The sequence below is a fragment of the Caretta caretta genome, chromosome 7, assembly GCF_965140235.1.
Source record: "Caretta caretta isolate rCarCar2 chromosome 7, rCarCar1.hap1, whole genome shotgun sequence".
Lineage (NCBI taxonomy): Eukaryota > Metazoa > Chordata > Testudines > Cheloniidae > Caretta > Caretta caretta.
In genome coordinates, this window is record NC_134212.1 from 53,148,826 (window position 1) to 53,174,522 (window position 25,697).

The 25,697-nt window shown below is 47.2% G+C and overlaps 1 protein-coding gene across 34 annotated transcripts in view; it reads right to left on the minus strand.

Annotated features, from left to right (window-relative positions):
• Positions 1-4,737: 4,737 nt before the first annotated feature.
• SORBS1 (sorbin and SH3 domain containing 1) overlaps positions 4,738-25,697 on the minus strand; it is a 111,145-nt gene continuing 90,185 nt past the window's right edge. For 20 of the 34 annotated variants that reach the window (XM_048856339.2, XM_075130670.1, XM_075130684.1 and 17 more), the window contains 3 exons: positions 11,526-11,584; positions 8,676-8,788; positions 4,738-6,828 (listed from right to left, as the gene is read on the minus strand). In XM_048856339.2, coding sequence (XP_048712296.1) covers positions 6,761-6,828; positions 8,676-8,788; positions 11,526-11,584 — 240 coding nt within the window. In that variant the 3' untranslated portion in view covers positions 4,738-6,760. Of the gene's footprint in view, positions 6,829-8,675; positions 8,789-11,525; positions 11,717-12,275; positions 12,336-14,434; positions 14,525-25,697 lie in introns of all 34 variants that reach the window. The other 14 variants (XM_048856337.2, XM_075130667.1, XM_075130666.1 and 11 more) reach the window with 4 other exon arrangements.

Here is a 25,697-nt window from a genome sequence, read left to right on the forward strand (position 1 = left end):
AGAACTTTCCCGAAGTTCAGGGGTTTTAGCTGCAGATCTCCAGTCCTGGCCCATCATTAGTAAAAAACATGTTTATATTGCTTTAAACAAATGCTCAACAATAATACACTAAGCAATATAAAATCTTAATACAAGATTGCAACAAGAATAAGCAGAGGGTGGCCTGTCTGCAGCCACATGCCAGGCAAGCAGGCAGGTATCCCATGTGAATTTTTGCAAAAAGGATATTGGCACGTGAAAAAAGTCTGACCCTGACTCCCTCAACCCCCCCTCCCGAAAATCTTTGGTTGAGGGCATGGGATTGGGGTGAGGGCCATGGTGGCCTCACTCACTTCCTATATACTAATGATTAACATGTGGAAGCAGAACAAGGTAAGCAAGATGACCCAAAATCAAAGGGGCAAAATTAAAAGGCAAGTGCAATGCCCCAGTTAATCAGCTGCCAGCTGGCTCTTCATGCTGTTGGCACAAGGGAAGGTCATCCATGCTCTGGCAGCTGCATTATGGCTACACATTCTAAGACAACCGCCACCTCTCGCTTCAAGGGCAAGAGCCCCAGGCTGTTAAGTAGCTGGACATGTATTCCGTATTTGTCCAACACTGATAGAGACTAGCTGGGCAAAGCATTAAACCAGGTATTCAGCCTTGTTTTCGTCAAGAACAACAACGTCAGAAGGAAGGATGGTACATTGGATGTGGGACTCAGGAGACCATCCTGTGTAGCCGTGGGCAAGTCTCTTAGTCCAGCCCATGCCTCACCAGGGATGGAGGGGTCGTGAGGATAAACTCCATTGACGATTGGGCGGTGCTGAGGTACTACAGCGCTGAGGACCAAGTAAGGCAGCTGAGCAGTTTGAGTGCCTGGCACTTGGAAATGAAGCCACTAAATCTCCACATTATGATTTGTATTAACGCCTAGCGGCCCAAACAGGACCAAGCCTCGCTTTGTGCTGTGGTGCTAAAAGTCGTCAGCAGCCTGCACAGCCAAGGGCTAGTGGCTGCTTTTGCAAAGTAAGCTTTTTGCTCCTGCAGGTCAGAATCAGAGCAACCAGGACTAGGTTACCTCTAAAGTGGTGTCGGTCCCCTCCAGATGTAAAAGCTTGACCCCTAGTGGTTGTACCTAAGACCTGCAATGCACGGTGTCACTAAATGAGTAATGGCAAGGAGCCTAGGGGGATGTCTACACTGCAATTAGCCATCCACACAGCTGGCCCGTTAAAGGACCTGTTTAATTGCTCCAGCCTGAGCTCTGACTGCTTCAGCAGGGAAAGCAGCATTCTCTCCCCCCATGCGGCTGGCTCTCTGAGCCAGTGCCCACTGAAGGCAGCGGAAGGATTTCTGTAAATTCCACCAGCCAGTTGCCTGGAAGGAACCCTGCCCCGCTATTCAGACTGGGTGCTGTCGAGAGGTTTTGGCCATCAAGGAGAGTTGCGCATGCACAGCTGTAGGCGGGAAGTAGCCCCAACAAGCTCTCAGATCTCACAGCCAGGCTGTTCTCTCTTTCAGAGTCCATCATCATTGTGGTAACATATGGTTCAACTTTGTCAGGAACCTTTTCCAATACTGGGGCCTCACAGATTCAGCCACTGCAGGCTTGACCTGTGGGTGGCATGGGCGGCGAGTTCTATGGGCCCGTGGTGCCCAGGCACCAGGAATATTCCTGTCCCAGGGGCCCGGCTCCAGCAAAGTTTCCCACCTCCCCCCATGCTTCCCCTGGCCCCACCTGCTGCCCCCAGGTGATTTAAAACAGCCCAGAGGCTCCCATCGCCACCCAGCAGCGCAACGGGGCTGAGCGGCTTCCTCCGCACTCGTTCCACGTGGCTGCCGGCAGGGCCTCGCAGCCCGTGTGAGGGGGTTGTGCCGCTGCGCGCTGCCCCTGCAGCCAATGGGAAGCTGCAGGGGCGGTGCCTGGAGACAGCAGTGTGAGGAGACCCCCTGGCCTGCCCTGCCTGGGAGCCGCTGCCGGAGGGGGTACCCCAGGTAAGCATAGACCCCCCCCATCCACTTACAGAGCCTGCACCCACACCCCTTCCGCAAACACACCTTTCGGCCCCCAAATTTCCTCCTGCACCCCCTCACCCCCAAACTCCCTCCCAGAGCCTGCACACCCACCCTCGCCTGCACCCCTGCCCAGAGCCTGCACCCAACATCCAAACTTGTTCCCAGAGCCTGCACTCCAGACCCCCTCCCCCACCCAAACTCCCTCCCACAGCCTGACCTCTCACCCCTTCTGCATCCAAATTCCCTTCCAGAGCCTGCACCCAATCCCCTGCCCCAGCCCAGAGCCTGCACCCCAGAGCCCGTCCCCCACCAAACTCCCTCCCAGCCTGACCTCTCACCCCTTCTGCACCCAAACTCCCTCCCAGAGCCTGCATCTGCACCCCAATTGCCTGAACCCCAGACACCCTCCCCCACCCAAACTCCCTCCCAGAGCCTTAGGCAGGTGTGTGTGTGTGTGGAGTTTGCAGTGGGGGGGAGGGTTCTGGGTGTTCTGGGCACCACCAAAATTTCTACAAACCTGCCGCCCCTGGGGTGGTTCTCTTCTTTTCTTTGGTCTGCAATTGTACACGTCTGGCAGGTGCCAGCGTGCATGCCATTAAAGCTGCATCTCTGCAAGTGACTAGTCTGGTGTTACTGCAACATCCTGCCCAGGGGCAGTGGGGTGACAGAACAGGTACTCAATTAAGATGCCAGGTTTTGTCACTGGTTTTCAAGTTTGTGCCTGAACTTTCTGGCAACTACTCAGTCCGTGTTACTTCTTCTTGGGCTTTTGATGAGAGGTGAGAGTCTTATCAGCACCCCCCTTAGCCACCTAGCACTCACCCATTGGTGCTCTGCTTCACATCTTGGCCAACAGAACTGTGTGGGAGCAGTGGGCATGGAACTCAGATTCTTCTGCTTCAAGAGGACAGGCCACTACCACTTAAGGAGAATCTCCATTAACTGCTAGAAGTGTAGCGCTTACGAGACACAGTTGAGCAGTTACAATTCTGTCCCGTAGAGGGAACTTCTGTTTAAACACATAAGCCAAACCATTAAAATATCTGCTGAGAAGAGGTGGTCTAAAAGTGATTGGCAAGGGGCTATTTTTAAATAAGGTTTATGCCCTTTTATATTTCTTTATTGTATATTATGGAAGTCCTAAAAGGGGTCCTTCCTCCCCTCCCCCACAAAACAAGCTCAGCTTTGTTTCTTACTTTCAACATACCAAAGGTGGAAAGTCTGGTCTTTCCTAGTTTTGCTGGAGGCTTTAGGGGGTGGGGTCTCCAGCCTGTATAGAGAGCTGTTATCCCTTTAATGTGAGGGCAGGGGCTCCATCTTTAGCCAAGACATCATTTCCTCCAAATGTTCCGTAGCCACGGGAGTTAAAACAGGTGTGAAACAAAAAACAAAGTTTAAGCGAACTGACTAACAGGCCCATCTCCTCTCAATTGCATTCAGTCTCTTGGGATCACACAATTGCAGCAGTTCTCCAGTCTGCTGCAGCGTTCAACTGTAAAGACGACGAGAATTTTTAATGTAAAAAACAAGCAGAAAAAAAATAAAGAAACCCAACCCAAAGCCTTTCAGGCCTGCTTTATCCATCAATAAAGGGCACAAACCCAAGCATTTTCTGTCCTTTGCAGGTCACCTTTAAGGCCAGATCATCGGGTTACTGGTATCTTTGCCCACAGCTGGTTGCAGCAGAGAATCCGAGGCAGAGAAGTAAGCAGCAGTGTGCAGCTGACTGCTGCCAATCTGCTTTGGGGGAGTGGGGCTACCAAGCTTGGTAGGAGCAGTGCTGATTGAGGAGAAAACAAGACATGGTCATGGGGGCACGTTAGGCAGAGCCCAAGGGGCTGTCTGGGGAGGGGAGAGTCTATGCTAAAGGACCAAGTGGGAGGGGCCCTGAAATGGATGGAGCTGTCCCCCTGTAGCCTTAATCCATGCAAACCTCCCTATACCCTGCTTTTCAGTGGCTGGACTCTGTGATGCTTGGATCTAGTTTCACCTCTGCCTTCTGTGGCCCAATGATTCCCCACATTGTGTCATTTGTTCTTTGGTAGAACCCTTCCTTGAGTCCCATGGGGATTTCTGCTTAAAACCTGATGATATGACAGAGCCCTTTATTCACATCAGCCCAGCACTTAAAACCCTTTGAGCTACTTAGGTGGTCATTTAGCAAGTGAGCCTTTGCCACTGGTGCTGCAGCTGGTGTTCTCAGCCTGGGGCTCTGATCTTGCAGCTGAATGTCCTGGGCAGACATCCGCCCACACTTGGGGTACATCTACACAGCCCAGGTGGGTCGGCAGAGTGGGGCTTACACTTGTGCTCTAACAATAGCTCTGTAGCCAGCACTGTGAAGTTGCAGCTCAGCCTCTAAAGCTTAGGGACTGGGGGAAAGAGGGGTGGAGTGTCAGAGCCCAAGATCCAGCCCGAGCCACAACTTCAAAGGGCTGCCTGCAGAGCTCTGGTACAGCCCCACGAGCTCTGGGTGGCTCCCTGCTGTGGGCATTAGAGACATATCCCCTAGCAGGGCTTTGTCGGAGCACAAGGGTCTACCCCTGGGCAGAGGCCCTGAGTCGGCATGGCACTTAGGCCCAGATGTTTCAAGGCATTGCAGCGCTGAGCATCACAGCGCCTGACTGAAGAGCCTAAGGCTCATTTTCAAAAGGCCAAAATTCCTTTTGACAGTCAATGGCCACACAACAACTCCCAACAAACTTCAGTAAATAACTTGGACTAGGACCAAAGGAATAATTCAGCCCTTCAATTTATTGTCAAATCATCATCCACTGCAATACGGAACCAAAATCAACACAAAAATAAATTGCGGTTTGTGTGTGTTTGTGTGTGTATATAACTAAAAATGGCAACAGCAACAAAAATAAACCTTTAAATGAGTTGGTTATAGACAGTCAATATCATCACGTTACTTTGTTGGCTAGATTAATTAGGTGTGATCCAGTCCTAGCAAAAGGTCTAAACATTGCCGCAGATAACAAGAATGCAACTCAAAAGCAGAAAATCAAAAACCATAAATAAGATAAGGATTGAAGTTACCCCCACTCCTGCACAAAAATATAATGGTGCTTTGTGTTGTATTTGTATCTGGTTTAGAGTGGATATTTTGTGCTAACACTCTTCATGTGAGCTTACATAGAATTCCTTCATTTAAATAAAAATGAAAAAAGAACAACCTTTCATAACTGCCTTTTTTCCTCCTTCCATTCATTTTGTTTAAATTATTTTTTTCTATACAAGGTAAGTACATTGTCTGTACAAAGTTAAATATACATATTTACAATCATACTTCCGAAGCACTTTGAGTCTTCTCTTCCATTGATCTCAGCGAAAGATAAGTGTTTTTAAACCCAGGAGTATGGCTAATTTATCAAAACGTATTGCAAGTCATGCTAACAGTCAGTTAGTTGCAGTTACTGTTAATCAGTTTGTATAAAAGCATCGGCATAAAAATAGGCATTTTCTATTATTAAATATGGCTGATGCCAAAATAGCAATTTAAACTTTTGCTATTTGTACTGGCAATGTAGGAAGCAGTCTGATGCAACTGGTTTTATCTAGACTTTTTTCTTTTTGAAATAGAATTTCTATCAAAAAGAGCATTAATTTTTGACTTACAGGCAAGTATGTGGGCAAGCTGTGTTTTTTCAAAAAAGTACAAATATATGCAGCTGGTAGTAGCTGTATAAACACAGCTTTACAAATTGGTTTGTCTTGCTAGTTTCATTAGGAGGCAGCCAAAATGTGTGTGTTTAATCAAGAACCACCACCACCAAAAAAAAAGCAAGCTCAGTAATATTTTGCTAGCATCTATCTGAATGTCTACGATAGAATACCAGGAAAAAATAAAGTCTTTATTGCAAAGAGTACACTTCAAAATGTGTGTAGTTATTTAGCACAACATTTAGGGGGGAAACAGCCATGGGATTTGCAAACAGGATCTGTGCCCCCTACATTCTCCATTATTTGTGTTCCATTTTTATAAAATCTGGGTTGATTCCTCATGGAACCCTGTTCGTTTCTATGCACACAATACGCTCACCCATATACACACACAGAAAAACCTGCAGGGGTGGATATTATGAAGCAGAATATTACCAAAGTTGAGGGTATTTTTTTGGCTGATTGCTCTGGATTAAACTGTCAGTTCAAAGCCCCTCCCCATTTGATAGAGTGCTACTTAGTCTAACCACATAAAGCCGTTCTCTGCCAGCCATGTATGTTACGGTGCACATCACAAAGAAAGAATTGAGAATGAAAGTGGGAGGCAGAGTGAAAATTACCTTGCAGATGGGGGTAATCTCAGAGAAAGCCCCCCCCCCATTATAGAGAGGGAGCAGCTGCAGAGCTGCATGTTGCTCCAATGCATCACAGTTCCCATTGCTTTTTCTCTCACACAAGCAAAACCTATCACACACTCTATTCTGCTGCTTCCCCCAACTCTGTCTCAATGAAAAGAATGAAAACTAAGCTCTGTCCTCAGAACTCTTGGGGAGGAGGGGCAAATAACACAAAGGCAGCATTGTAAACTAGAAACTTTGTCTCTTTCCTTCAGCAAACAAGAACAGTAAGCCCAGCGTCACTCAGACCCAGACCTGCACATTCAACCCAGAACTGTACCACATAACCACATCCCATTCCACTTCTCATCTTCTGTTTATTACATTAATAAATTGTCTGATTTCAAAGGTCTTTGCTACTTAAATGTTGTCTGATAACAAAGCATATTAATCAGCATTGCAGGCGCATGATTGTTTTAGAGGTACAGCAGTTTCACGTAGTTGCCTGGGAAAGTGCCAAACTGTCTTGTTCTCCGAGACGTACCTGTTGGGAAAGAAAATGAGAACGCAATTGAATAAGATGGAGCTACAGGGGAAGGTCACTGGGTTTGGAAATGGAAAGAGCAGCCTGCTTTGTTTGTAAGCCAGACTGGGTACAAATCATTGTTCTTGGCAATGCAGGAGAAGAGGGGTCCTGGTCAAAAATTCTGTTGTTCCTGAATAGAATTAACTGAAACACTTTTGTCACTAACTGCACTCATTTTGTTTTTTAATTTTAATACAGCAATTGTTAGTGCTGGATTGACAGGGCTGTAGCCTACGGGCCAGACTCTGATCTTTGCTACATCCATTTAAATCAGCTGAAATCAATGGAGTGATTTGCCCAGGTGCGATGGAGAGCACAATCTGGGCCTGTGGCCTCAGAACACAATCGGGCCAGGCTTCCATGTGCTTTGCACCCACAGATGGGCCTGCAGTCCAAAGAGCTCATCTCCCATTGCATTGCTTGTGGTCAAACTTACAAAAGAATTCAGCACCCAGCATACTTAGCTCTTTGGAAAATCTGGCCTGGGCACACACAGGTTTCATAGTGTGCCTCAGCCCTGCTCTGGAGGGAAGCCCTGTTACAAGAGAGGGGCTCTCAAGCCTCTCAGGGTATGTCAACACTTGAGTGAGGAGGAGGAGACATAACCATGGCTAGCTCTCCTAGATATAGTACACGGCTGTCTTGAGTGTCTCTCCACCAGGGAAGCTAGGAACGCACTCAGCTGCTAGCTTCTCCCCCCACTCGTGCTGCTGCGCTGCACTCCATTTCTAGCACGCTTGCTCAGTGAGAGCTTGGCAGGTATGTGTCCTCAAACTGCCAAGCACACCCCAGCTTGATGCATGCACATACCCTTGGTCTGTGACCCATTCAGCTCTTGGCATCTCTGCTGAGGCTGCTACCAGGCATGCCAGCTACCATCCCTTTTGGAAATGGGCAGTGCATTGGTGTATTCCTTTTTTCTGCTTAAATGAGAGTCATAATCACCGGCTACTCCGCTGCTCGTCTACCAAACCCTTTCCTTCAAATCATTCGTTAAAATCTGCTTCTCTCAGCAATCCCCCCTCTAACACCCTTTTCCTGCTCAGCCCATCCCCTGTGACTTGGCTTGTTCAGAGCAAGTTCCCTGAGCCAGGGGAAGTGTGTATGAAGTGCAGTGCAGCCCTGCAGCACTGAATCAGTGCGGCAGTACAATTAGAGACGGCCGATTTTCTTCCTTCGAGACTTTTTGATGAAGAATGGCCCTTTTGGGAAACTTAATTTTGCCAAAAGCTCTTTTTTTTTTGGTTTAAAATTTTCTGCTGTCTTTAAAAAATAGAAATTTTGAATTTTGGAAATTTGATTTTCTGGACTGTAGGGCTATTTTATTTATTTATTTTATGTTTGTCTCCCCTCCACATATTTCTTCCTCTCCCCTTCCCCCCGCCACCAATTTTCCTTTCTCCACTCTCTGTAACATGTCAAAGATTCCTCAACTTTGGAAAAATTCTAGAGTGGCCAAAGAAAAACTGAAATTCTGTAAGTATGCCACCTTTCCAAAACTGGGGAAGTTTTGAAAAGTTACAGAGTAGCAAGAGGAAAAATGAAGAAAATGAAAAAGTTGGTGGGAAAAATCCATCTGCCTGGATATCATTCCTGTATTGTTCTCAGTGGAAAAAATATGGAAAGAGAGGAAATTAAAAATGTTTCAAAAATATTTCATGACAAATTTTGGGAAAAAACCCCAAAACATTGCTCCATTTTGAAGCAATTTCCAAATTTTGACATTTTCCACTATTTCGCATTTTTTACTGCCTATAATAATAATAATAATAATTAATAATAAAATAAACATAGGATGCACTCACCCACAAACCAGCCATCGTCGCATTTCTCCATGACATCTACAATATCTCCATCCCTTAGCTCCAGCTCATCGTCGTTCTGGGGAATATAGCTGTACAGGGCTTGGTAGCTAAGTCTAAAAGCCAAGAGAGGGAGAGAGATGTTACAAATTATTCAGTGAATTCTGCGGACATCCAGTCATGTCCAATACACACTGCATTTTGAAAAGCTACCACATGTTTATTGTAAGTCCTATTGTGGAGTCCAAAAACAATTGTAAACAACCTGTGCTGCTAAAGCAGGGCTAGGCATTGTCACGCGAACACAGTCCCCTTGAAGGAACAATGGTACAGCTGCACTGCAAGGAGCATCCCAAAGAAGGAACTGGGATTAGGAAGCCACAACTTCCTCTTTGTTCCGTCCTTACTCCCAGGGAGTACTGCTGGTAGAACCAAGACTCCACCATTCCCCACCTCCTCCAAATTCTGGGTATATCCACTTCTGCCCTGGGCAGAATGGGAGTTCATTTGCTTGCCCAGGCCTCTAGTCATATTCCATTGCACACCGAGTGTCCTGGTGCCTCACTGAAATGCCTTTGAGAAAGGTTCGCTTTGTACACAGCAACTGTTTGAAGAAGAGTATAGACAGGAGAAATCAGGGACCAAATTCTGCTGAGATACACACATGCGCCTCCACTGCAACCAAGATGGAGCCTGTGGGTTTGGAGATGAAGCTGATCCAAGCCCATAGCTCTGAGCAACCCCCGGAGCTTTGAGTGAAGTTTGGCTCCAGTTTCCAGCCCTGTGGCTCAGCCCTGCCTCTCCTTGGGAGTGAAATCGGTGCTGGTGATAGGTGCCAAATGTCCAGCCCTGGAGACTCTAGTCCTCAAGTTCTCCAGAGACTAGGCTGGTGGGAAGCACAAGCTCCTTTGATGCTGCCCCACCAATGGACTTCAATCACAAATGTTTATCAAGGAGTTAGAGAGTAGTTTTGGCTGAGAGTTTCAAAGCCATCTAGGGGATTTAGATACACAATCCCCATTGATATTAATGGAAGTTATGTGTTTAAATGCCCTAGGCCAGTGGTTCTCAACCAGGAGTACGTGTACCCCTAGGGTACGCAGAGGTCTTCCAGGGGGTACTCAACTCATCTAGAACAGTGTTTCTCAACCTTGGGGTGGCAGCCCCCATAGGGTTGCCAACTTTGGCTGGATGAATTCCTGGAGATTTCATCTCATGATATAATCTTTAATTAAAGACGAATCTTTAATTCCTGGAGATTCCAGGACAATCCTAGCCGCCACGGTGGTCATGGGATCGCAAATGCTGGGGTGGCATTAGGGGATGGTGAGTAGGGCAACTGCTTGGGGCCCCACGCCACAGGGGTCCCCGCAAAGCTAAGTTACATGCTTCAGCCCCACCACCTGGGGCTCGAGCTTCAGACAAGGCTCACAAGTGGAAAAACAAGCTCAAGTATCACACTGAACTGTAAGTACAATATTTATATTCCAATGGATTTATTTTATAATTGTATGGTAAAAATGAGAAAGTCAGCAATGTTTCGGTACTAGTGTGCTGTGATACTTTCGTGTTTTTATATCTGATTTTGGAAGCATGTAGTTTTAAATGAGGTGAAACTTGGGGTATGCAAGACAAAATCAGATTCCTGAAAGGGGTACAGTCATCTGGAGAGGTTGAGAACCACTGCCCTAGGCAGCTTTGGGAATTTCAGCATTAGTCGCTAAGCCCATTCAGTCCTTGGTTTCTCTGTGGACACTGCCAAAGAGGGCCTATTGATGCCAGTGTAAGAGCGGCTATATTGTGCTGTGAACAACTAGCCACCTAGGAGCTACTGTGAACCCACCAACTCATTTCTGATGAGTCAGATGGTAGGCACCAATCTAGGCTGCATTTGAACCAGAGACCTTCAGGAGAAAGTAGCAGGTTATGGAGTCTAATTCCCTGCACTAGCAGTCCCACCAGGAAATGATACTTTCTATGCATTTAGCACCAAATTGTCCACTCTAATTAACCATGTCCCACCCACCATCTGCCTTGTGTCACACCTCTCTTGCCCTTGTCCCTCTTTATCTGGGCAACATCTATCTTAGGAGCTGATCCTGCAGTCACTCACTGCTGGGCATGAGGCTTCCTGTCATGAGTCCTACACCCTGTAGGAAGTATATGCAGGAGTGTGACTCTTAACTGTGAGATCTCTCGAGCAGCAGCTGGGAAGCTGATTCAGATCCTGTGTATGTACGATATACTGACCATTTACCCTGTGCTAATTTCCATTATGCTTTGAAGGACTGTATTACTTTACAAGCTTCCTCAAGCACGTCATTCTGTCTCCATGCATTGGTATGATGGGCCCAATTTGCTTTGCTCCTTGGGTAGTTTTTTACCCCTGTGCAAAGCATTACCCACTCAGGATGCTCGTGCTCCCACTTCTACACAGGTGAAAATGACTTCACAAGGCAGTGAAGAATCAGGCCCCCTGGCCAAAAACTTGGGACATAGTTTTTCCCTCCATCTGTGTGTAAGAAACAAGGATTCAAGCTGCAGAAAGAGAAGATGTAGTACTGTCCATCCCAAGCATTCCAAAACCCCAAATCAGGGCACCCCAGTCATGTACGAGCAGCATATTGTGCCCGGTGCTGTATAAACACAGGGGTCCTGTTTTCAGGCTTTTCGCTGCAATGATGAGGGCTAGAAACTTCCTTCCTTATTTTTTTAATGAAAGCTGACACTATTGCATAATCACATGCCTCCAGGGCCTGGAGTTTTAAAGAAAACACCAAATAATGCCACACTTAACAGCACATGACAGATGCAAACCAGGCCCCGGGAGAGAGGGCAACCAGAGCCACTTACATGTCTCCTGGTGTTTGACTCCTGTCAGGGCTGGCTCCTTGTTGATGTGCTTGAGGTTGCTGAGAAACGATTAGAGATGGTTTATTGTCATTAGAGGCCACCGTGTGGCGAGAGTCAAGAGGTTGAGAAATAGCACTGCAGTAATGAACAGACTTTTCTGCAATGTTTATGATCTCATTGCAAACTGCTTCCTGCGTGGTAGGCAGCATTGACATCCACGGAACACCCATAGAACAGTCAACAAGGAATGGGGGGGAGGGAAAAATAGACAGGAAGAGATGGGACATTCCAGATGCAGCACATAAGTCCAGTCAAACAAAAGAGTTGTAGATCCAGGTAAATATCCAGGAAGTGGAGTGCAGAAGGGATCCAGGTGTAAGCATGGAAAAACAGGCAATACAGAAGAATTTGGAACTTAGTTGGAAGATTTGTTTAAAAAAAACACACAATAGCATAAGAGGTTGCAATTAGTCAGCAGTGGCACCATTGCAATCGCTACAGTTGGAATACGAGAACACACACTCCAGTCATGCACTACTCATTTAACTCTAGTCCACTACAGACAATGCCATTATACCAGTTCCATGTTGGCTCTGGTAGTTTTTCTAGATGCTAAATTCTATTTCTCCATTACAAATACAATGATATCTAGATTTTTTTGTGACTAAGAAAGCAGCTGGCAGCTTTAAATTCTATGAAGGCGTTACTGTCTGTCTATGACTGTGCATCTGATTGAAACAGTGGCCTTACCACATAGCTCTTTTCAGACTCTGTGAGATCTGGTCCTGCTCTCAGTGAATGGTGAGAAGGCTGTGTGATCACCAAGCAAATTATAAGGAAGACATTTTAGCAGAAGTTACATCGGTCAGAATAAAAATTAAAAAATGAGGCACAGAAAACCAAACAAAGCACAAAACCACCCACCACCACTTGATTCAGACAATAGGATTTTCTAAACAGGGGACATTGGAGAGTACAGCAATGCAATTGCATTGCAGCAGCATGTGTACTGCAAAGGGTAACAGAATGGCAAAAAAATTCAAGGGTTAGCATAGGCAACTAGAGGAGGAGATGAAAAGATGAGATGCAGCTAGAGACACAGATGGCAAACAGCATTGCATTGAATTCCTGTAGGGGAAAAAGACATGGACAGAAGCACAAGTGTCAGACCTTTAGGCCAAAGACCCTAATGAAAAAGGACATTGCCATTATCTCTGGAAAGGCCCTTGGAGACATTTAGGATCAGGGAAAATGACAGCTCAGCTGCCTCCTAAAGAAGAGTGGGCCAGATCCTCAGCTGGTGTAAACTGATGCAGCGCAGCTGAAGTCACTTCAAGTGCGCCACTGTCATAGGTGCGGGAACTGGGGGCGCGGGGGGTGCTGAAGCACCCCCAGTTTTTGTGTGGGGTCCTGCCTGCCACCCTGCGCCCAGGGTCCTGTGCTGCTGGCCCCGCACCTGGGTCCTGACTCCCGGCTGCAGGACCTGCGCCTGGAGCTCTGTTCTTGGCCCTGCGCCTGGGGACTCAGCTCCTGGCTGTTGCCGGCCCCGTGCCCAGGGCTCTGTTCATGGCCTGCCACTTGGAAGCATGCGAGGTCCCCGCTGCCGCCGGCCCCACGCTGGAGGCTCTGCTCCCGGCCTCGCACGTGAGGTCCCAGCCTTGGCCCCCTTGCCCTTGTCTGCATCCCCTCTCCCCCCTCCGAGCCCTGGCCCCCAACTCTGGGGTGTGGGGGAGGGTACAGACAGGAGTAAGGGAGGAGGTGAGGTAAAAAGTTTAGCGTGGGGACCACTGGCTTTCAGCAGCCCCACACTAAAAAATGTTCCAGCACCACTGGCCATTGTCACTGCATGGGAGCTACACTGATTGACACTAGGTGAGGGTCTGAGCTGTCACATGAATTCTAAGAATGCAGCAGCCTTTCAGAGGGACCAGTGCTTCTGAACAGAGATGGGCCTGGACCCAACCCCGACATCCACACACACCCAAGCTTTAGAGCCATTCTGAACACTGCCACCTAGGTGCATCTTTTCTTCCGCATTGCTCCTTCTCCACCTCCCCCCACCACCTCCCCACTGGAGAGCCATTCCCATGCCCTAGATTACTTTCAAGAAAATGCAGCTTGTCTGGAGACTCTCAAGGTACACGCAACTGGATGGAACATGAAAGAAATCCCACTACAAATATTTGCATTTACATTGCAATCTTGCATTTTTTACACACTCAGAACTCCTAAGGAAAGCAGTGGGCATACTGCCTGTGCAAGAAGTGCAGGACTCGTCCTCTGTAGGGCTACTATTCTAGTCTGCAATACAGATGGGTTGCCTAGGATAAGGAATGTTGCCACTTTACTGAGCTTTCAGTAAAATGCTAGACCCAAATCTTTTTCCAGAGGGTCCATTTCACTCTTTCCCCGTATTTTTTGTTCATTTCTGTGCACCCTCTGCACTGCTGAGTTCTCTAAAGGCCTTGGTGTGCTTGCAGCTCAGGAGAAAGGCTCTTCATGGCATTTCCAGACAGAGTGGAGGGAGGAAATACAGAACTTAATGGATGGCAGGAGATTTCCAGCTTGAGTTTGGACACTCAAGAGACTCAGCTAGTTCAGAGGAGCATAGCGGGGCTAACCTCAGCCATGGGGTAGCTCCCTTGAAGTTTCTGTGAACATGAGCTCCAATCTTCTGGAGGTTCCCCCATTGCTACATCAAAGACTAAAGTATCCTCTCCCAGTTCCTTCATCTTAAGGTCCCTGACCAGTATGCCCACCCCATCACAATGCAGCCAGAAATCTACTCCAGTCAATCTGTCTCTCTGGGGATTAATAATTACTCCTGGATCATTTTGCTCAGAAACTATTTGTTTTGACTTTGTATGTTTCAGTAGAGAGAAAATAGAAAGCGATTGGGATGGTCTTACCACAATGGAATTAGAGCTCATGGCATTTATTGGGTAGTCTGAAATTGTTACAGGACTTTTGGAAGTCATTCCTGCATCAGTCCTCAAAGGCTAATAGGATGATTAGAAAGTCAAAATTAATATTCTGTAAAGGAATTCAATATAGTACATCAAAGGCAAAGAAATCAGAGTTAACTGAGGAGAGAAAAGCTGATTTTCATGGCTATGGAACACAGCATCTACACATAAGAATTATGGTTTGATTCAGGAAAACTCAGGTCTGTCCCATACATTCCTTGCTGGAAATGCCCCTTAAGACCATAAAATAGTAAGACCCATGTAAATGGACTCACAGGGAGCTGCACTGGTGCATATACATATACACTGTAATTATATATATTATGTTTATACACTTACACCTGGATCCCTTCTGCACTGGTACATATATATATAAACATCTGGCTCGCCTCCCACCATGCACTTTCAGAATCTGATCATTCATCCCCTCCATAGCAAAGGCCTGGTGAAATTAGTGGGCATCTGTTCCTTGATCTCAATAGGACTTGGGCCAAAAGTGGAGGTGATGAGCTGGCCCTAACTCAGGATTTGCCCAGCATGGCCCATGGGGGTACAGCTGGGAATAATGTGACGAGAAGGAGAAAAGGAAAATGTGGACTGAACTGCAGGGAGAACCACTGGATTGTGGGATAATCTCCCAATGGTAGGAATGGAAACCCCAATCCGCTGCGATAGTAAAACTAGACAGGCACAAGCCTGGGCAATATAGCATAAGGACCCATCCCCAGCTGGCAGGCAGTGCGGGAGGGAAGAGAACGAGGTGACCTAAGAGGTAGAGATTCCAAGGCCAGAAGGGACCCTTGTGACCATCTCGTCTGGACCCCCTGAGTAACACAGGCCAGAGAGCTGCCCCACATAATACCTAGAACAGAGTTCTTAGAAAAATATCCAATCTCAAGTTAAAAATGGTCAGTGATGGAAAATCCACCATGACCCTTGGCAAATTGTTCCAGTAGTTAATGACCCTCACTGTTAAAAATGTACACTTTATTTCCAGTCTGAATTTATCTAGCTTTAATTTCCAGCCATTGGATTGTGTTAGACCTCTCTCTGCTAGATGGAAAATCCCATTATTAAATACTTGTTCCCCATGTAGATACTTATAGACTGTAATCTAGCCATTCCTTAACCTCCTCTGTGTTAAACTAAATAAATTGAGCTCTTTGAGTCTATCACTACAAGGCATATTTTCTAATCCTTTAATCATTCTCGTGGCTCTTCTCTGAAACCTCTCCAATTCATCAACATCCTTCTTGAATTGTGGGCACCGGATCTTGTCATCTCTACTTTCTGGAGGGGCGGGGGGAGAAGGGGAATGTTTATATAATCACATTGCTGTCCAACAAATGACCCTGCCACCGTGGTTTTGTATTCAAATGGTCAACATATTTTAAAAGAAAAAAGATTTTGTAAAACCAAAATACCAATACATTGGCGATGCGGGGGGGGGGGGGGGGGCTGCAAGGTCTCATCTAAAGCTCTTTGAAGTCCACAGAAGGACTGTGGTGGGCTTTGGATCAGACCCTAGGACTAGCTCTATGGTAGAATTTTTTTTCCAAAATGTTCCCGTGCTACCATGGCATGGGCAGGCATTTTAACCACAGTTTCATGCAGCCCTTCTTTGAGCTTAGAAACACAGGGGGCCAGACAGAAACCTGTCTACACTAGTGCTCCTGCTGCTGCTTCCACTGGTAGAGCTCAACTGGTGGCAGCAAAAGTGGGAAACTGTAGGGAAAAAAAATCTTAGTGTGGACAGAGCTTTAGGTAACAAATGAAACATAGCTGAATGGGATCCATGGGGCCACATGCCAGATACAAATCATGCACTCATTCCACCACACTGTATGTTGTGTCGCCATTTCCATCAATGCAAAGTGGGTGAAAATCATCTCCATACAGATTTGCTAGTGTTTGACACCCACATCGCACTGGTGGAAATGACTATATAGGCTATGATTCATTTACACTACAGTCCCTCTGCACTCTCAGAGTGGTGTAAAGGGGCCTCAGTGTAAATTAGAATCAGTATCACAAGTTGAAATGCAAAGGAGGCTCTGGCTGGCCTAGATAGATAGATAGATACATTTATGTAAAACCCTTTCACCTGTTACTAGATGTGCTTAGATGTTGTTAGATGTTTGGCTGTGTGTGTGTTCCCTCTGTGTGCTGCCTCAGTCCTGTGCAGACAGCTGGCATGGTAGACCTTGAGCGAACTGTTAAGGGACGAAGGCACCCAGCCAGGTTTACTGTCAAGAAGCATGGTACTAGTATCCTGTAGACTCTACCGGACCACTAAAACATGTATGCCCATAACAATGGACCAGCTCAGTGAATGGCGGGACTTTCCGTTCCTCCCTAGGCCAGACAAAGAGACTCCCTCTGAGATACATCTTTATATCCCAGTACAAACAGTTAGTACTGCCTCTCTGACATAGTTAGTTACTGCCACCGATGTGGCTAGTTATCACATTATCTGTACATGATGGTTCGATCAAAACATCTCTATTACGTACTGTCATCCTAACCTTATCTTTTAGGAGGGGTCAGTGTGTTCCTATTATTCTTGGGGAATGTTTTTGTACCATCCTTGGGATGTTCTGGTATCACTTGATATCGGGATGTGTTTGCATGAGTACTCTGTGCTTAGCACTTCTTAGGAATGTGTATTTTTGCAATATCAGCCCTGTTCTTGCCAGATTCTGTTGGCAGGTCCTGCCTTATACTAGGCCTCTGATACAAGGGCTTATGTCTCAGGCTCTCTTGCCACTACATTCCCCCGCTTTTTGTCTTTTTATGGGGAGGATGTTTACCCATCGTCCTGGAAAAGTATAATGCATGGACTGAAGGTGGTCCAGTGAGCTAAACACTGTTATGGGGCCCCCTTACTTTCCCATCCACACATTCATGCCCCATGTGTCCCTTAGTCTGCACATTCCCTCATGCGACTGATGGACAGATTTTATTTTCCAATTGTTATTAGTCCCTTATAGTGGGCCTGGGAATATTAGACCCGGGACTTTGATTGAGGAATGTATTTTTATGATTGAACCTTGGGGGCACTCCCAGATAATTAATACATATGAATAATATGGATATGAGATATATATCCATATACACTACAAATATATATATATTTATTATATATACAAATATATATATATTTGTAGTGTATATGGATATATATGTATGTAAGGTAAGTGGGGAAATACAAGGAGGATGGTGCAACAGGGGAGGCCACCTGATTCATACTGAGAAAGGGCAATCGGCTAGTTATCTTACGTGCCTGTACATGAAAGCAAGAAGCCTGGGAAACAAACAGGAAGAATTGGAAGTCCTGGCACAGTCAAGGAACTATGATGTGATTGGAATAAGAGAGACATGGTAGGGTAACTCACTTGACTGGAGCACTGTCATGGATGGGTATAAACTGTTCAGGAAGGACAGGCAGGGAAGAAAAGGTGGAGGAGTTGCACTGGAATTAAGAGAGCGGAATGATTGCTCAGAGCTTCAGTATGAAACTGGAGAAAAGCCTGTTGAGAGTCTTTGGGTTAAGTTTAGAGGCAAGAGCAACAAGGGTGATGTTGTGGTGGGAGTCTGCTATAGACCACCAGACCAGGAGGATGAGGTAGACAAGGCTTTCTTTGGACAACTAATAGAAGTTTCCAGATCACAGGCCCTGGTTCTCATGGGGAACTTCAATCGCCCTGACATCTGCTGGGAGAGCAATTCAGCAGTGCACAGACAATCCAGGAAATTTTTGGAAAGTGTTGGGGACAACTTCCTGGTGCAAGTGATGGAGGAACCAACTAAGGGCCATGTGTGATGGTGCCCCCCATAAGGCTTTATGGAAATATGCTTATGAATATTTGACATAACTAAAATATGTTCTATGCTACATATGCCATGTAATACATCTGTGTAAAGGTTATAATCTACTGAATCTATTAATCCTATTTGTATGCATGTATCATTTTTGTATTCGAAGTTATGAATACTGGCTGTGTACTGGCTTGATTTCTGAATAACCTTAGTAGAGCATTTGGTCAGTTTCTGGAGAAAGGAATTCGCAAAGTTAAGTGCCCAATCAAGAAGCACTGAAGGAACAATGCATCTTGGAATGCTCCAATCCACATAAGAAGTCTTCCTCGAGACATTCAAGGTGCCATGTGGGCAATGGCTTCTGCCTGTAAAAACTGTGAGACATGCATGGACATGTGACTTGCCCAGGTGACTCCAGAACTCCATCTTGGAGCTGGACTTTGCATAGGCGAGAGGAGGGGGTCTGCACCCACAAGAGAAAGTCTATTTAAGCCCGTGGGAGACCCCTCCATTTTGTCTTCAGTTGGCTAAGGAGATAGCCTCTCCAACCCCAAGGATACCTGAAAGAAACTGGAACAAAGGACAGTAACTCCGGGGGTGTGAGTGCTTACTGGACCCAGACTAGAAGGAAGCTAGTCTGTAAAAGAGAGCTTACTGGAACTGGTGAGGTTTTTATCTGTATTCAGTTTGATTAGACATAGACTTGCGTGTTTTATTTTATTTTGCTTGGTAATTCACTTTGTTCTGTCTGTTACTACTTGGAACTACTTAAATCCTACTTTCTGTATTTAATAAAATCACTTTTTACTTAATAATTAACCCAGAGTATGTATTAATACTTGGGGGGGGGGCAAACAGCTGTGCATATCTCTCTATCAGTGTTATAGGAGGCAAACAATTTATGAGTTTACCTTGTATAAGCTTTATACAGGGTAAAACGGATATATTTAGGGTTTGGACCCCATTGGAGGTTGGGCACCTGAGTGTTAAGGACAGGAACACTTCTGTAAGCTGCTTTCAGTTAAGCGTACAGCTGTTAGGGGTCGTGGTTCAGACCTGGGTCTGGGTTTCCAGCAGGCTAGCGGGTCTGGCTCAAACCAGGCAGGGCACTGAAGTCCTAAGCTGACAGGGCAGGAAAACAAGGGCAGTAGTCTTGGCACATCAGGTGGCAGCTCCCAGGGGGTTTCTGTGATCGAACCTGTCACACCATGCTCCTCTTGACCTGCTGTTCACAAACAGGGAAGAATTGGTAGGGGAAGTAGAAGTGGGTGGCAACCTGGGCATCAGTGAAGTTCAGGATCCAGATAAAAGGAAGAAAGGAGAGCAGCAGAATACGGACCCTGGACTTCAGAAAAGCAGACTTTGACTCCCACAGGGAACTGATGGGCAGGATCCCCATGGAGGCTAATATGAGGGGAAAGGAGTCCAGGAGAGCTGGGTGTATTTTAAAGAAGCCTTATTGAGGGCGCAGAAAGAAATCATCCCGATGTGCAGGAAGAATAGCAAATATGGGCACTTGACCAGCTTGGCTTAACAGAGAAATCTTCAGTGAGTTTAAACACAAAAAAGAAGCTTACAAGAAGTGGAAACTTGGACAGATGACTAGGGAGGAGTATAAAGATATTGCTCGAGCATGCAGGGGTGTAATCAGGCAGGCCAAAGCATAACTGGAGTTACAGCTAGCAAGGGATGTGAAGGGTAACAAGAAGGGTTTCTACAGGTATGTTAGCAACAAGAAGGTGATTGGAGAAAGTGTGGGACCCTTACTGAATGGGGGGGCAACCGAATGACAGATGATGTGGAAAAAGCTGAAGTACTCAATGCTTTTTTTGCCTTGGTCTTCACAGACAAGGTCAGCTTCCAGACTGCTGCACTGGGCAGCACAGTATGGGGAGGAGGTAAGCAGCCCTCAGTGATGAAAGAACAGGTTAAGGACTATTTAGAAAAGCTGGACATGCACAAGTCCATGGGGCCAGATACAATGCATCCGAGGGTGCTGAGGGAGTTGGCTGATGTGATTGCAGAGCAATTAGCCATTATCTTTGAAAACTCGTGGCGAGCAGGGGAGGTCCCGGACAATTGGAAAAAGGCAAATATAGTGCCCATCTTTAAAAAAGGGAAGGAGAATTGGGGGAATTACAGACTGGTCAGTCTCACCCGGCAAAATCATGGAGTAGGTCCTAAAGGAATGCATTTTGAAGCACTTGGAGGAGAGGAAGGTGATCAGGAACAGTCAACATGGATTCACCAAGGGCAAGTCATGCCTGACCAACCTGATTGCCTTCTATGATGAGATAACTGGCGCTGTGGATATGGGGAAAGCAGTGGATGTGATATACCTTGACTTTATGAAAGCTTTTGATACGGTCTCCCACAGTATTCTTGCCAGCAAGTTAAAGAAGTATGGATTGGATGAATGGACTATAAGGTGGATAGAAAGCTGGCTAGATCATTGGGCTCAACGGGTAGTTTTCAACAAACTCGATGTCTAGTTGGCAGCTGGTATCAAGAAGAGTGCCCCAGGGGTCAGTCCTGGGGCCGGTTTTGTTCCAGATCTTCATTAATGACCTGGATGATGGGATGGATTGGTAGGAGAGCTATGGGGAGAGGTAGATATGCTGGAGAGTAGGGATAGGGTCCAGAGCGACCTAGATAAATTGGAGGATTGGGCCAAAAGAAATCTGATGAGGTTCAACATGGACAAGTGACCTGCACTTGAGATGGAAGAACCCCATGCACTCCTACAGGCTGGGGACCAACTGGCTAAGCGGCAGTTCTGTAGAAAAGGACCTGGGGATTAGAGTGGATGAGAAGCTGGATACGAGTCAACAGTCTGCCCTTGTTGCCAAGAAGGCTAACGGGATATTGGGCTGTATCAGTAGGAGCATTGCCAGGAGATCGAGGGAAGTGATTATTCCCCTCTATTCGGCATTGGTGAGGCCACATCTGGAGTACTGCGTACAGTTTTGGGCCCCCCACTACAAAAAGGATGTGGACAAATTGGAGAGAGTGCAGCAGAGGGCAACGAAAATGATTGGGTGATGGGGCACATGACTTATGAGAAGAGGCTGAGGGAAGTGGGCTTATTTAGTCTGCAGATGAGAAGATGAGGGGGGATTTGATAGCAGCCTTCAACTATCTGAACGGGGGTTCCAAGGAGGATGGATCTCGGCTGTTCTCAGTGGTAGCAGATGACAGAACGAGGAGCAATGGTCTCAAATTGAAGTGTGGGAGGTCTAGGTTGATTATTAGGAAAAACTATTTCACTAGGAGGGTGATGAAGCACTGGAATGGGTTACCTAGGGAGGGGGTGGAATCTCCATCCTTAGAGGTTTTTAAGGCAAAGTCCTGGCTGGAATGATTTAGTTGGGGTTGCTCCTGCTTTGAGCAGGAGGTCGGACTAGATGACCTCCTGAGGTCTCTTCAAAGCCTAACCTTCTATGATTCGGTGTATGTGTACATATAATACCACCTTATGTTCAAGCATAACAATAATTTTTCAATCTGGTGTTGTAGTTTGGCCCCTTTGCTTTGGTGCTGCATATAGCAACACACTGGTGACCACCGACTACTGATCTGGTAAGTAAGCGAGCTGTCCTCCGTAGGAATCGCAATCTAACATGACAGAAAACCACCAGCTAGAGAACCCCCTTAGCCCCTCCGTGCAAATCCCACTTAGTGTAATAAGGTACGGATGTGCAGTAAGGGTAACCTATAACATGAATAAACAGTACTACGTGGGGCTGGGGCGGCACACAGAGGGAACACACACACAGAGGGGACTGTAAATTTATGTAGAATTTGGCCCATTTTAATGTATTGAGTTAGTACTAGAGATAGGAGTGAACCAGAACCCCAGGCCAAACAGCCCCACATGTGAGAGGGTCTTACATCTGGAACAAAACTTGGCTTTGAATTTCACAATTAAGAGCTGCTCTCTAGAATGAGCTCAACTGGGACTGCAAACTGAAAAACACCCACAAACATTGAGGATGAGCAGTGTCGAAACTGAGGTCCAAACCTGGATCTGCATTCTGTAGCTCAGTTTAATTTCTGCTAAGAGCTCGTCTATATGAGGATATATACCATCATTACTACTGGTATAACTCCCACCTGTGGACACTGATCCAGAACAACAGTGGCCTTTTTTCGGTTTTACTTATGTCACTTTTATAATTATACCAGTATAGGAACGCCAGAACATTTCCCCACATGGACAAGACTTAGTGCTTTTAGCATTCAGTTAAAAATAATAGAAGGCCAGATTTGGAAACTGGCCCATGAGTTGGTGCCTACAATTCTGCTCATGCAAACAGTGTCTCCACAAGCCATTCAGGTAATGGGATATCTATTTGTGCATACAAATGTGCTAACTGCACCCTAAGTAACTGCCCACAGTTGAGGCCTCTCATAACGCAATGCATAATTTTAACTTGATCCTCACAATGCTGTAGTTGTCATGGCATATGGAATAAAAATGTTGGCTTGATAACCCCCCGAAAAGGACATCAAAGTCATATTATCAGCAGGGCAGAAAATCATAAATAAAACAGCATCAGTTCAGAGTTTAGTCTAAAAGTGCATCCTTAGCTTTATCATTTTGTGATCACATCCTGTTCTCTTTCTCTCTTTCTCTCACATACACATGGGGAAACACACACACACACACAGAGCTATCCCTTGGGTACAGTGAATTGGGGGTCTGCCCCAGGCCCTGCGCTTTGTGGGGGCCCACGGGTGGGGAGATGAGGTGGATGGGTGAGCGGGGTGAGGAGGCGAACAGGGAGGTGAGCAGGGGGAAGCGAGGAGGAGCCCCCCTAACAGAACCTCGCCCTTCCCCAGCGTCTCCTGCCCACTGGCAGGCCCTGCCGATCAGCACCTCCCACTCCCTCCCAGCACCTACCACAGATCAGCTGTTTCGCAGCGCCAGGAGGCACTGCAGGGGAGAGGGAGGAGCAAGGGCGCAGCGTGCTCAGGGGTGGGGGCGGAACTGGGTGGGGAAGAAGCAGGGCAGGAAGAAGCAGAGTTGGGGTGGGACCTTGGGGGAAGGGGTGGAATGGGGGTGGGGCCTGGGCGGAGCCAAGGGGAGCACCCCCCGGCAGATAGGTGCTAAGTTTCTAATGTCCCGGGCCCCACACCTCCCTAGGGACAGCCCTGCACACACACACATACAGCTCCCAGTAGGGATGAGTGAATTAAATGCCAGGAGAAAACACAAACCCACACGTAAATTGCAAATTTTGATTTTTTAAAATCTGAACTAGAACAAACCCACCCTTAGGGTCAGGTACTTGGAATCTAAATCAAAATGGTAAATTCTGGGGGATGGGACTGGGACGGTGGCTGTTTAATGAACATTTGCCCATTTAAAGTCCTTGTCCCCAGGGGAAATGGGGACAGAGGTGAGCGAAGGGCAAATCATAGGCTAAACTCCATACTTCACCCTCAGAGAGCAGCTGATGATCAGGGAAATGACTAAAAATGGCAACAGGTGTCCAGATTCATACTCCATCCATGAATTCTGGATCAAATTTGCACACTTTACAGGTGAAAACAAGATTGTTTCCCAACAACCAGCACCCCACACTAGCCTTTGCAAAGAGTGTGCTTTCTCCTTCATACATTGCCAGCCAGTGGAAGTGAGCTGGAAGTATACTGATGTGTAAACAGACTAGAATACCTCTTACTCCTTTCGGAGGAATAGAGAGGAGGGGGTATCAGCTGTTTAGTGCTGACACTGAGCTGTTTATGTTACAACAGTATTAACACTGGCTCCTTTGGTAGTGTTTGTAGGGAATTTGAGTGTTAGTGGGTGCCACAGAACCAGCTGAAAAACCAGGCTGGACATTTGCAGCTATGCCAGAAACACTCTCCCCTCAACACAAAGCAATCAAACCAATAATCACAGAATTAGCCACCCACTGTCCTACAGATGTAAGCCAGATCCAAAACTCTGGATGCAAACATGTACAAACCCCATGCCCCTAACTTTGGGCCACTTGAAATCTGATCCTGAAGTTTACAAGGCCCCCCTACCTTCCTAATGTGCTGAGCCAGAACTCCAGGTTCTAACAGGTCCTAACAGCTTTAAGTGTTCCCACTCCAGCTCTGAACGCTGCAGCCTGAGCCCATCTTTACTGGCCCATACCAGAAAAAGGTGGTTAGTAACTTTTGGAAGCAAATAAAAAACAACCTCTATAAAACCATCTTCTTGATACATTACATCCCTCTTACTCAGAGATGGATTAAGATTTACTGGGGCCCTGGGCACAAAGAACATTTGAGCCCCCCACACCCAGGCACAGGGCCCCACCCCCTGCTCCTCCTCTTCCTCCCCAAGGCCCTGGCCAGGCTGGAAGTGGGAGACAGACGGTAGCAAAAGCTTCCCAGGGATCCCGGGCCACCTACCCTGGGTGGTGGGCCCTGGGGGGCAGGGACACGGACTGGGGGTTACTCTTGGGCACGCTGGCCCCCTGCCCAGGGCAGGTGGAGGGTCTGGGGCTCCCCACAGTGCACAGGTGCCAGCTTCCTCCAGCCTCTGGGGGTGCTCAACCCCCTGCTCTGACCTAGGCCTTGCCCCCTTCCCCCAAACCCCCACCCCGATTCTTCTCACCCAGTTCCACCCCCTCCCTGAGTGGGCCCCTTTCCCGCGCCTCCCTCTCCCCTCAGCACCTCCTGCATGTTGCAGAACAGTTGATCGCGGTGGGTGGAAGGCACTGGGGGGTGGGGAGGCTGCTGGTGGTTGCAAAGCACCTGCTAATTTTTTTCCCTGGGTGCTCCAGCTGGTTGCAGTGAGCAGCAAGAAGTACCTCTGGCAGAATAGCCCCCTTGCGCTGCACAGAATGCCCCTCGGAGGTAACAGTCAGAGCTGCCGGCTCGCAGGAAAACAAAACCTCCTGTGAGCCCCATAGACAGCCCAGTGATGGGAGAGGGAACCAGAGGCTAGTCCTGCTCACCAAGCACTCTTGGTTACACATGGGCAATCTAATGAAGGCAGTGGGGTTAGGGCTGTGTGGGGCTCACCTGGGGGCAGGACCCGAAGGTGATGGGGAAAGGGAGGATGTGGCTGCACATGGGTCACCTGAGGGTGTGACCTGAAGGTGACAGGACAGTTGGTGTGGGGACCAGAGGTCAGGATGTGGCCTGCTGAATCATTCCTGCTGGTGATGCTACAAGGCTGGGAATACCTTCGCATGACTCCCAGCTCCTGGGGAGTTTGAGGCATTCGTGCCACTGAGACAATAAGTGAGTACAGGACCCCGCGAGGTGGGTTTGACCGTCACTCACCAGAACAGAGCTGTGCAGTGAGTCACCGTTTGCTGGTGCTGTCATGGGGAGCCGCAAGGTCCTGCTCAGCGGGGGCACAGGGAAGGAGCTTCAGTCCCTG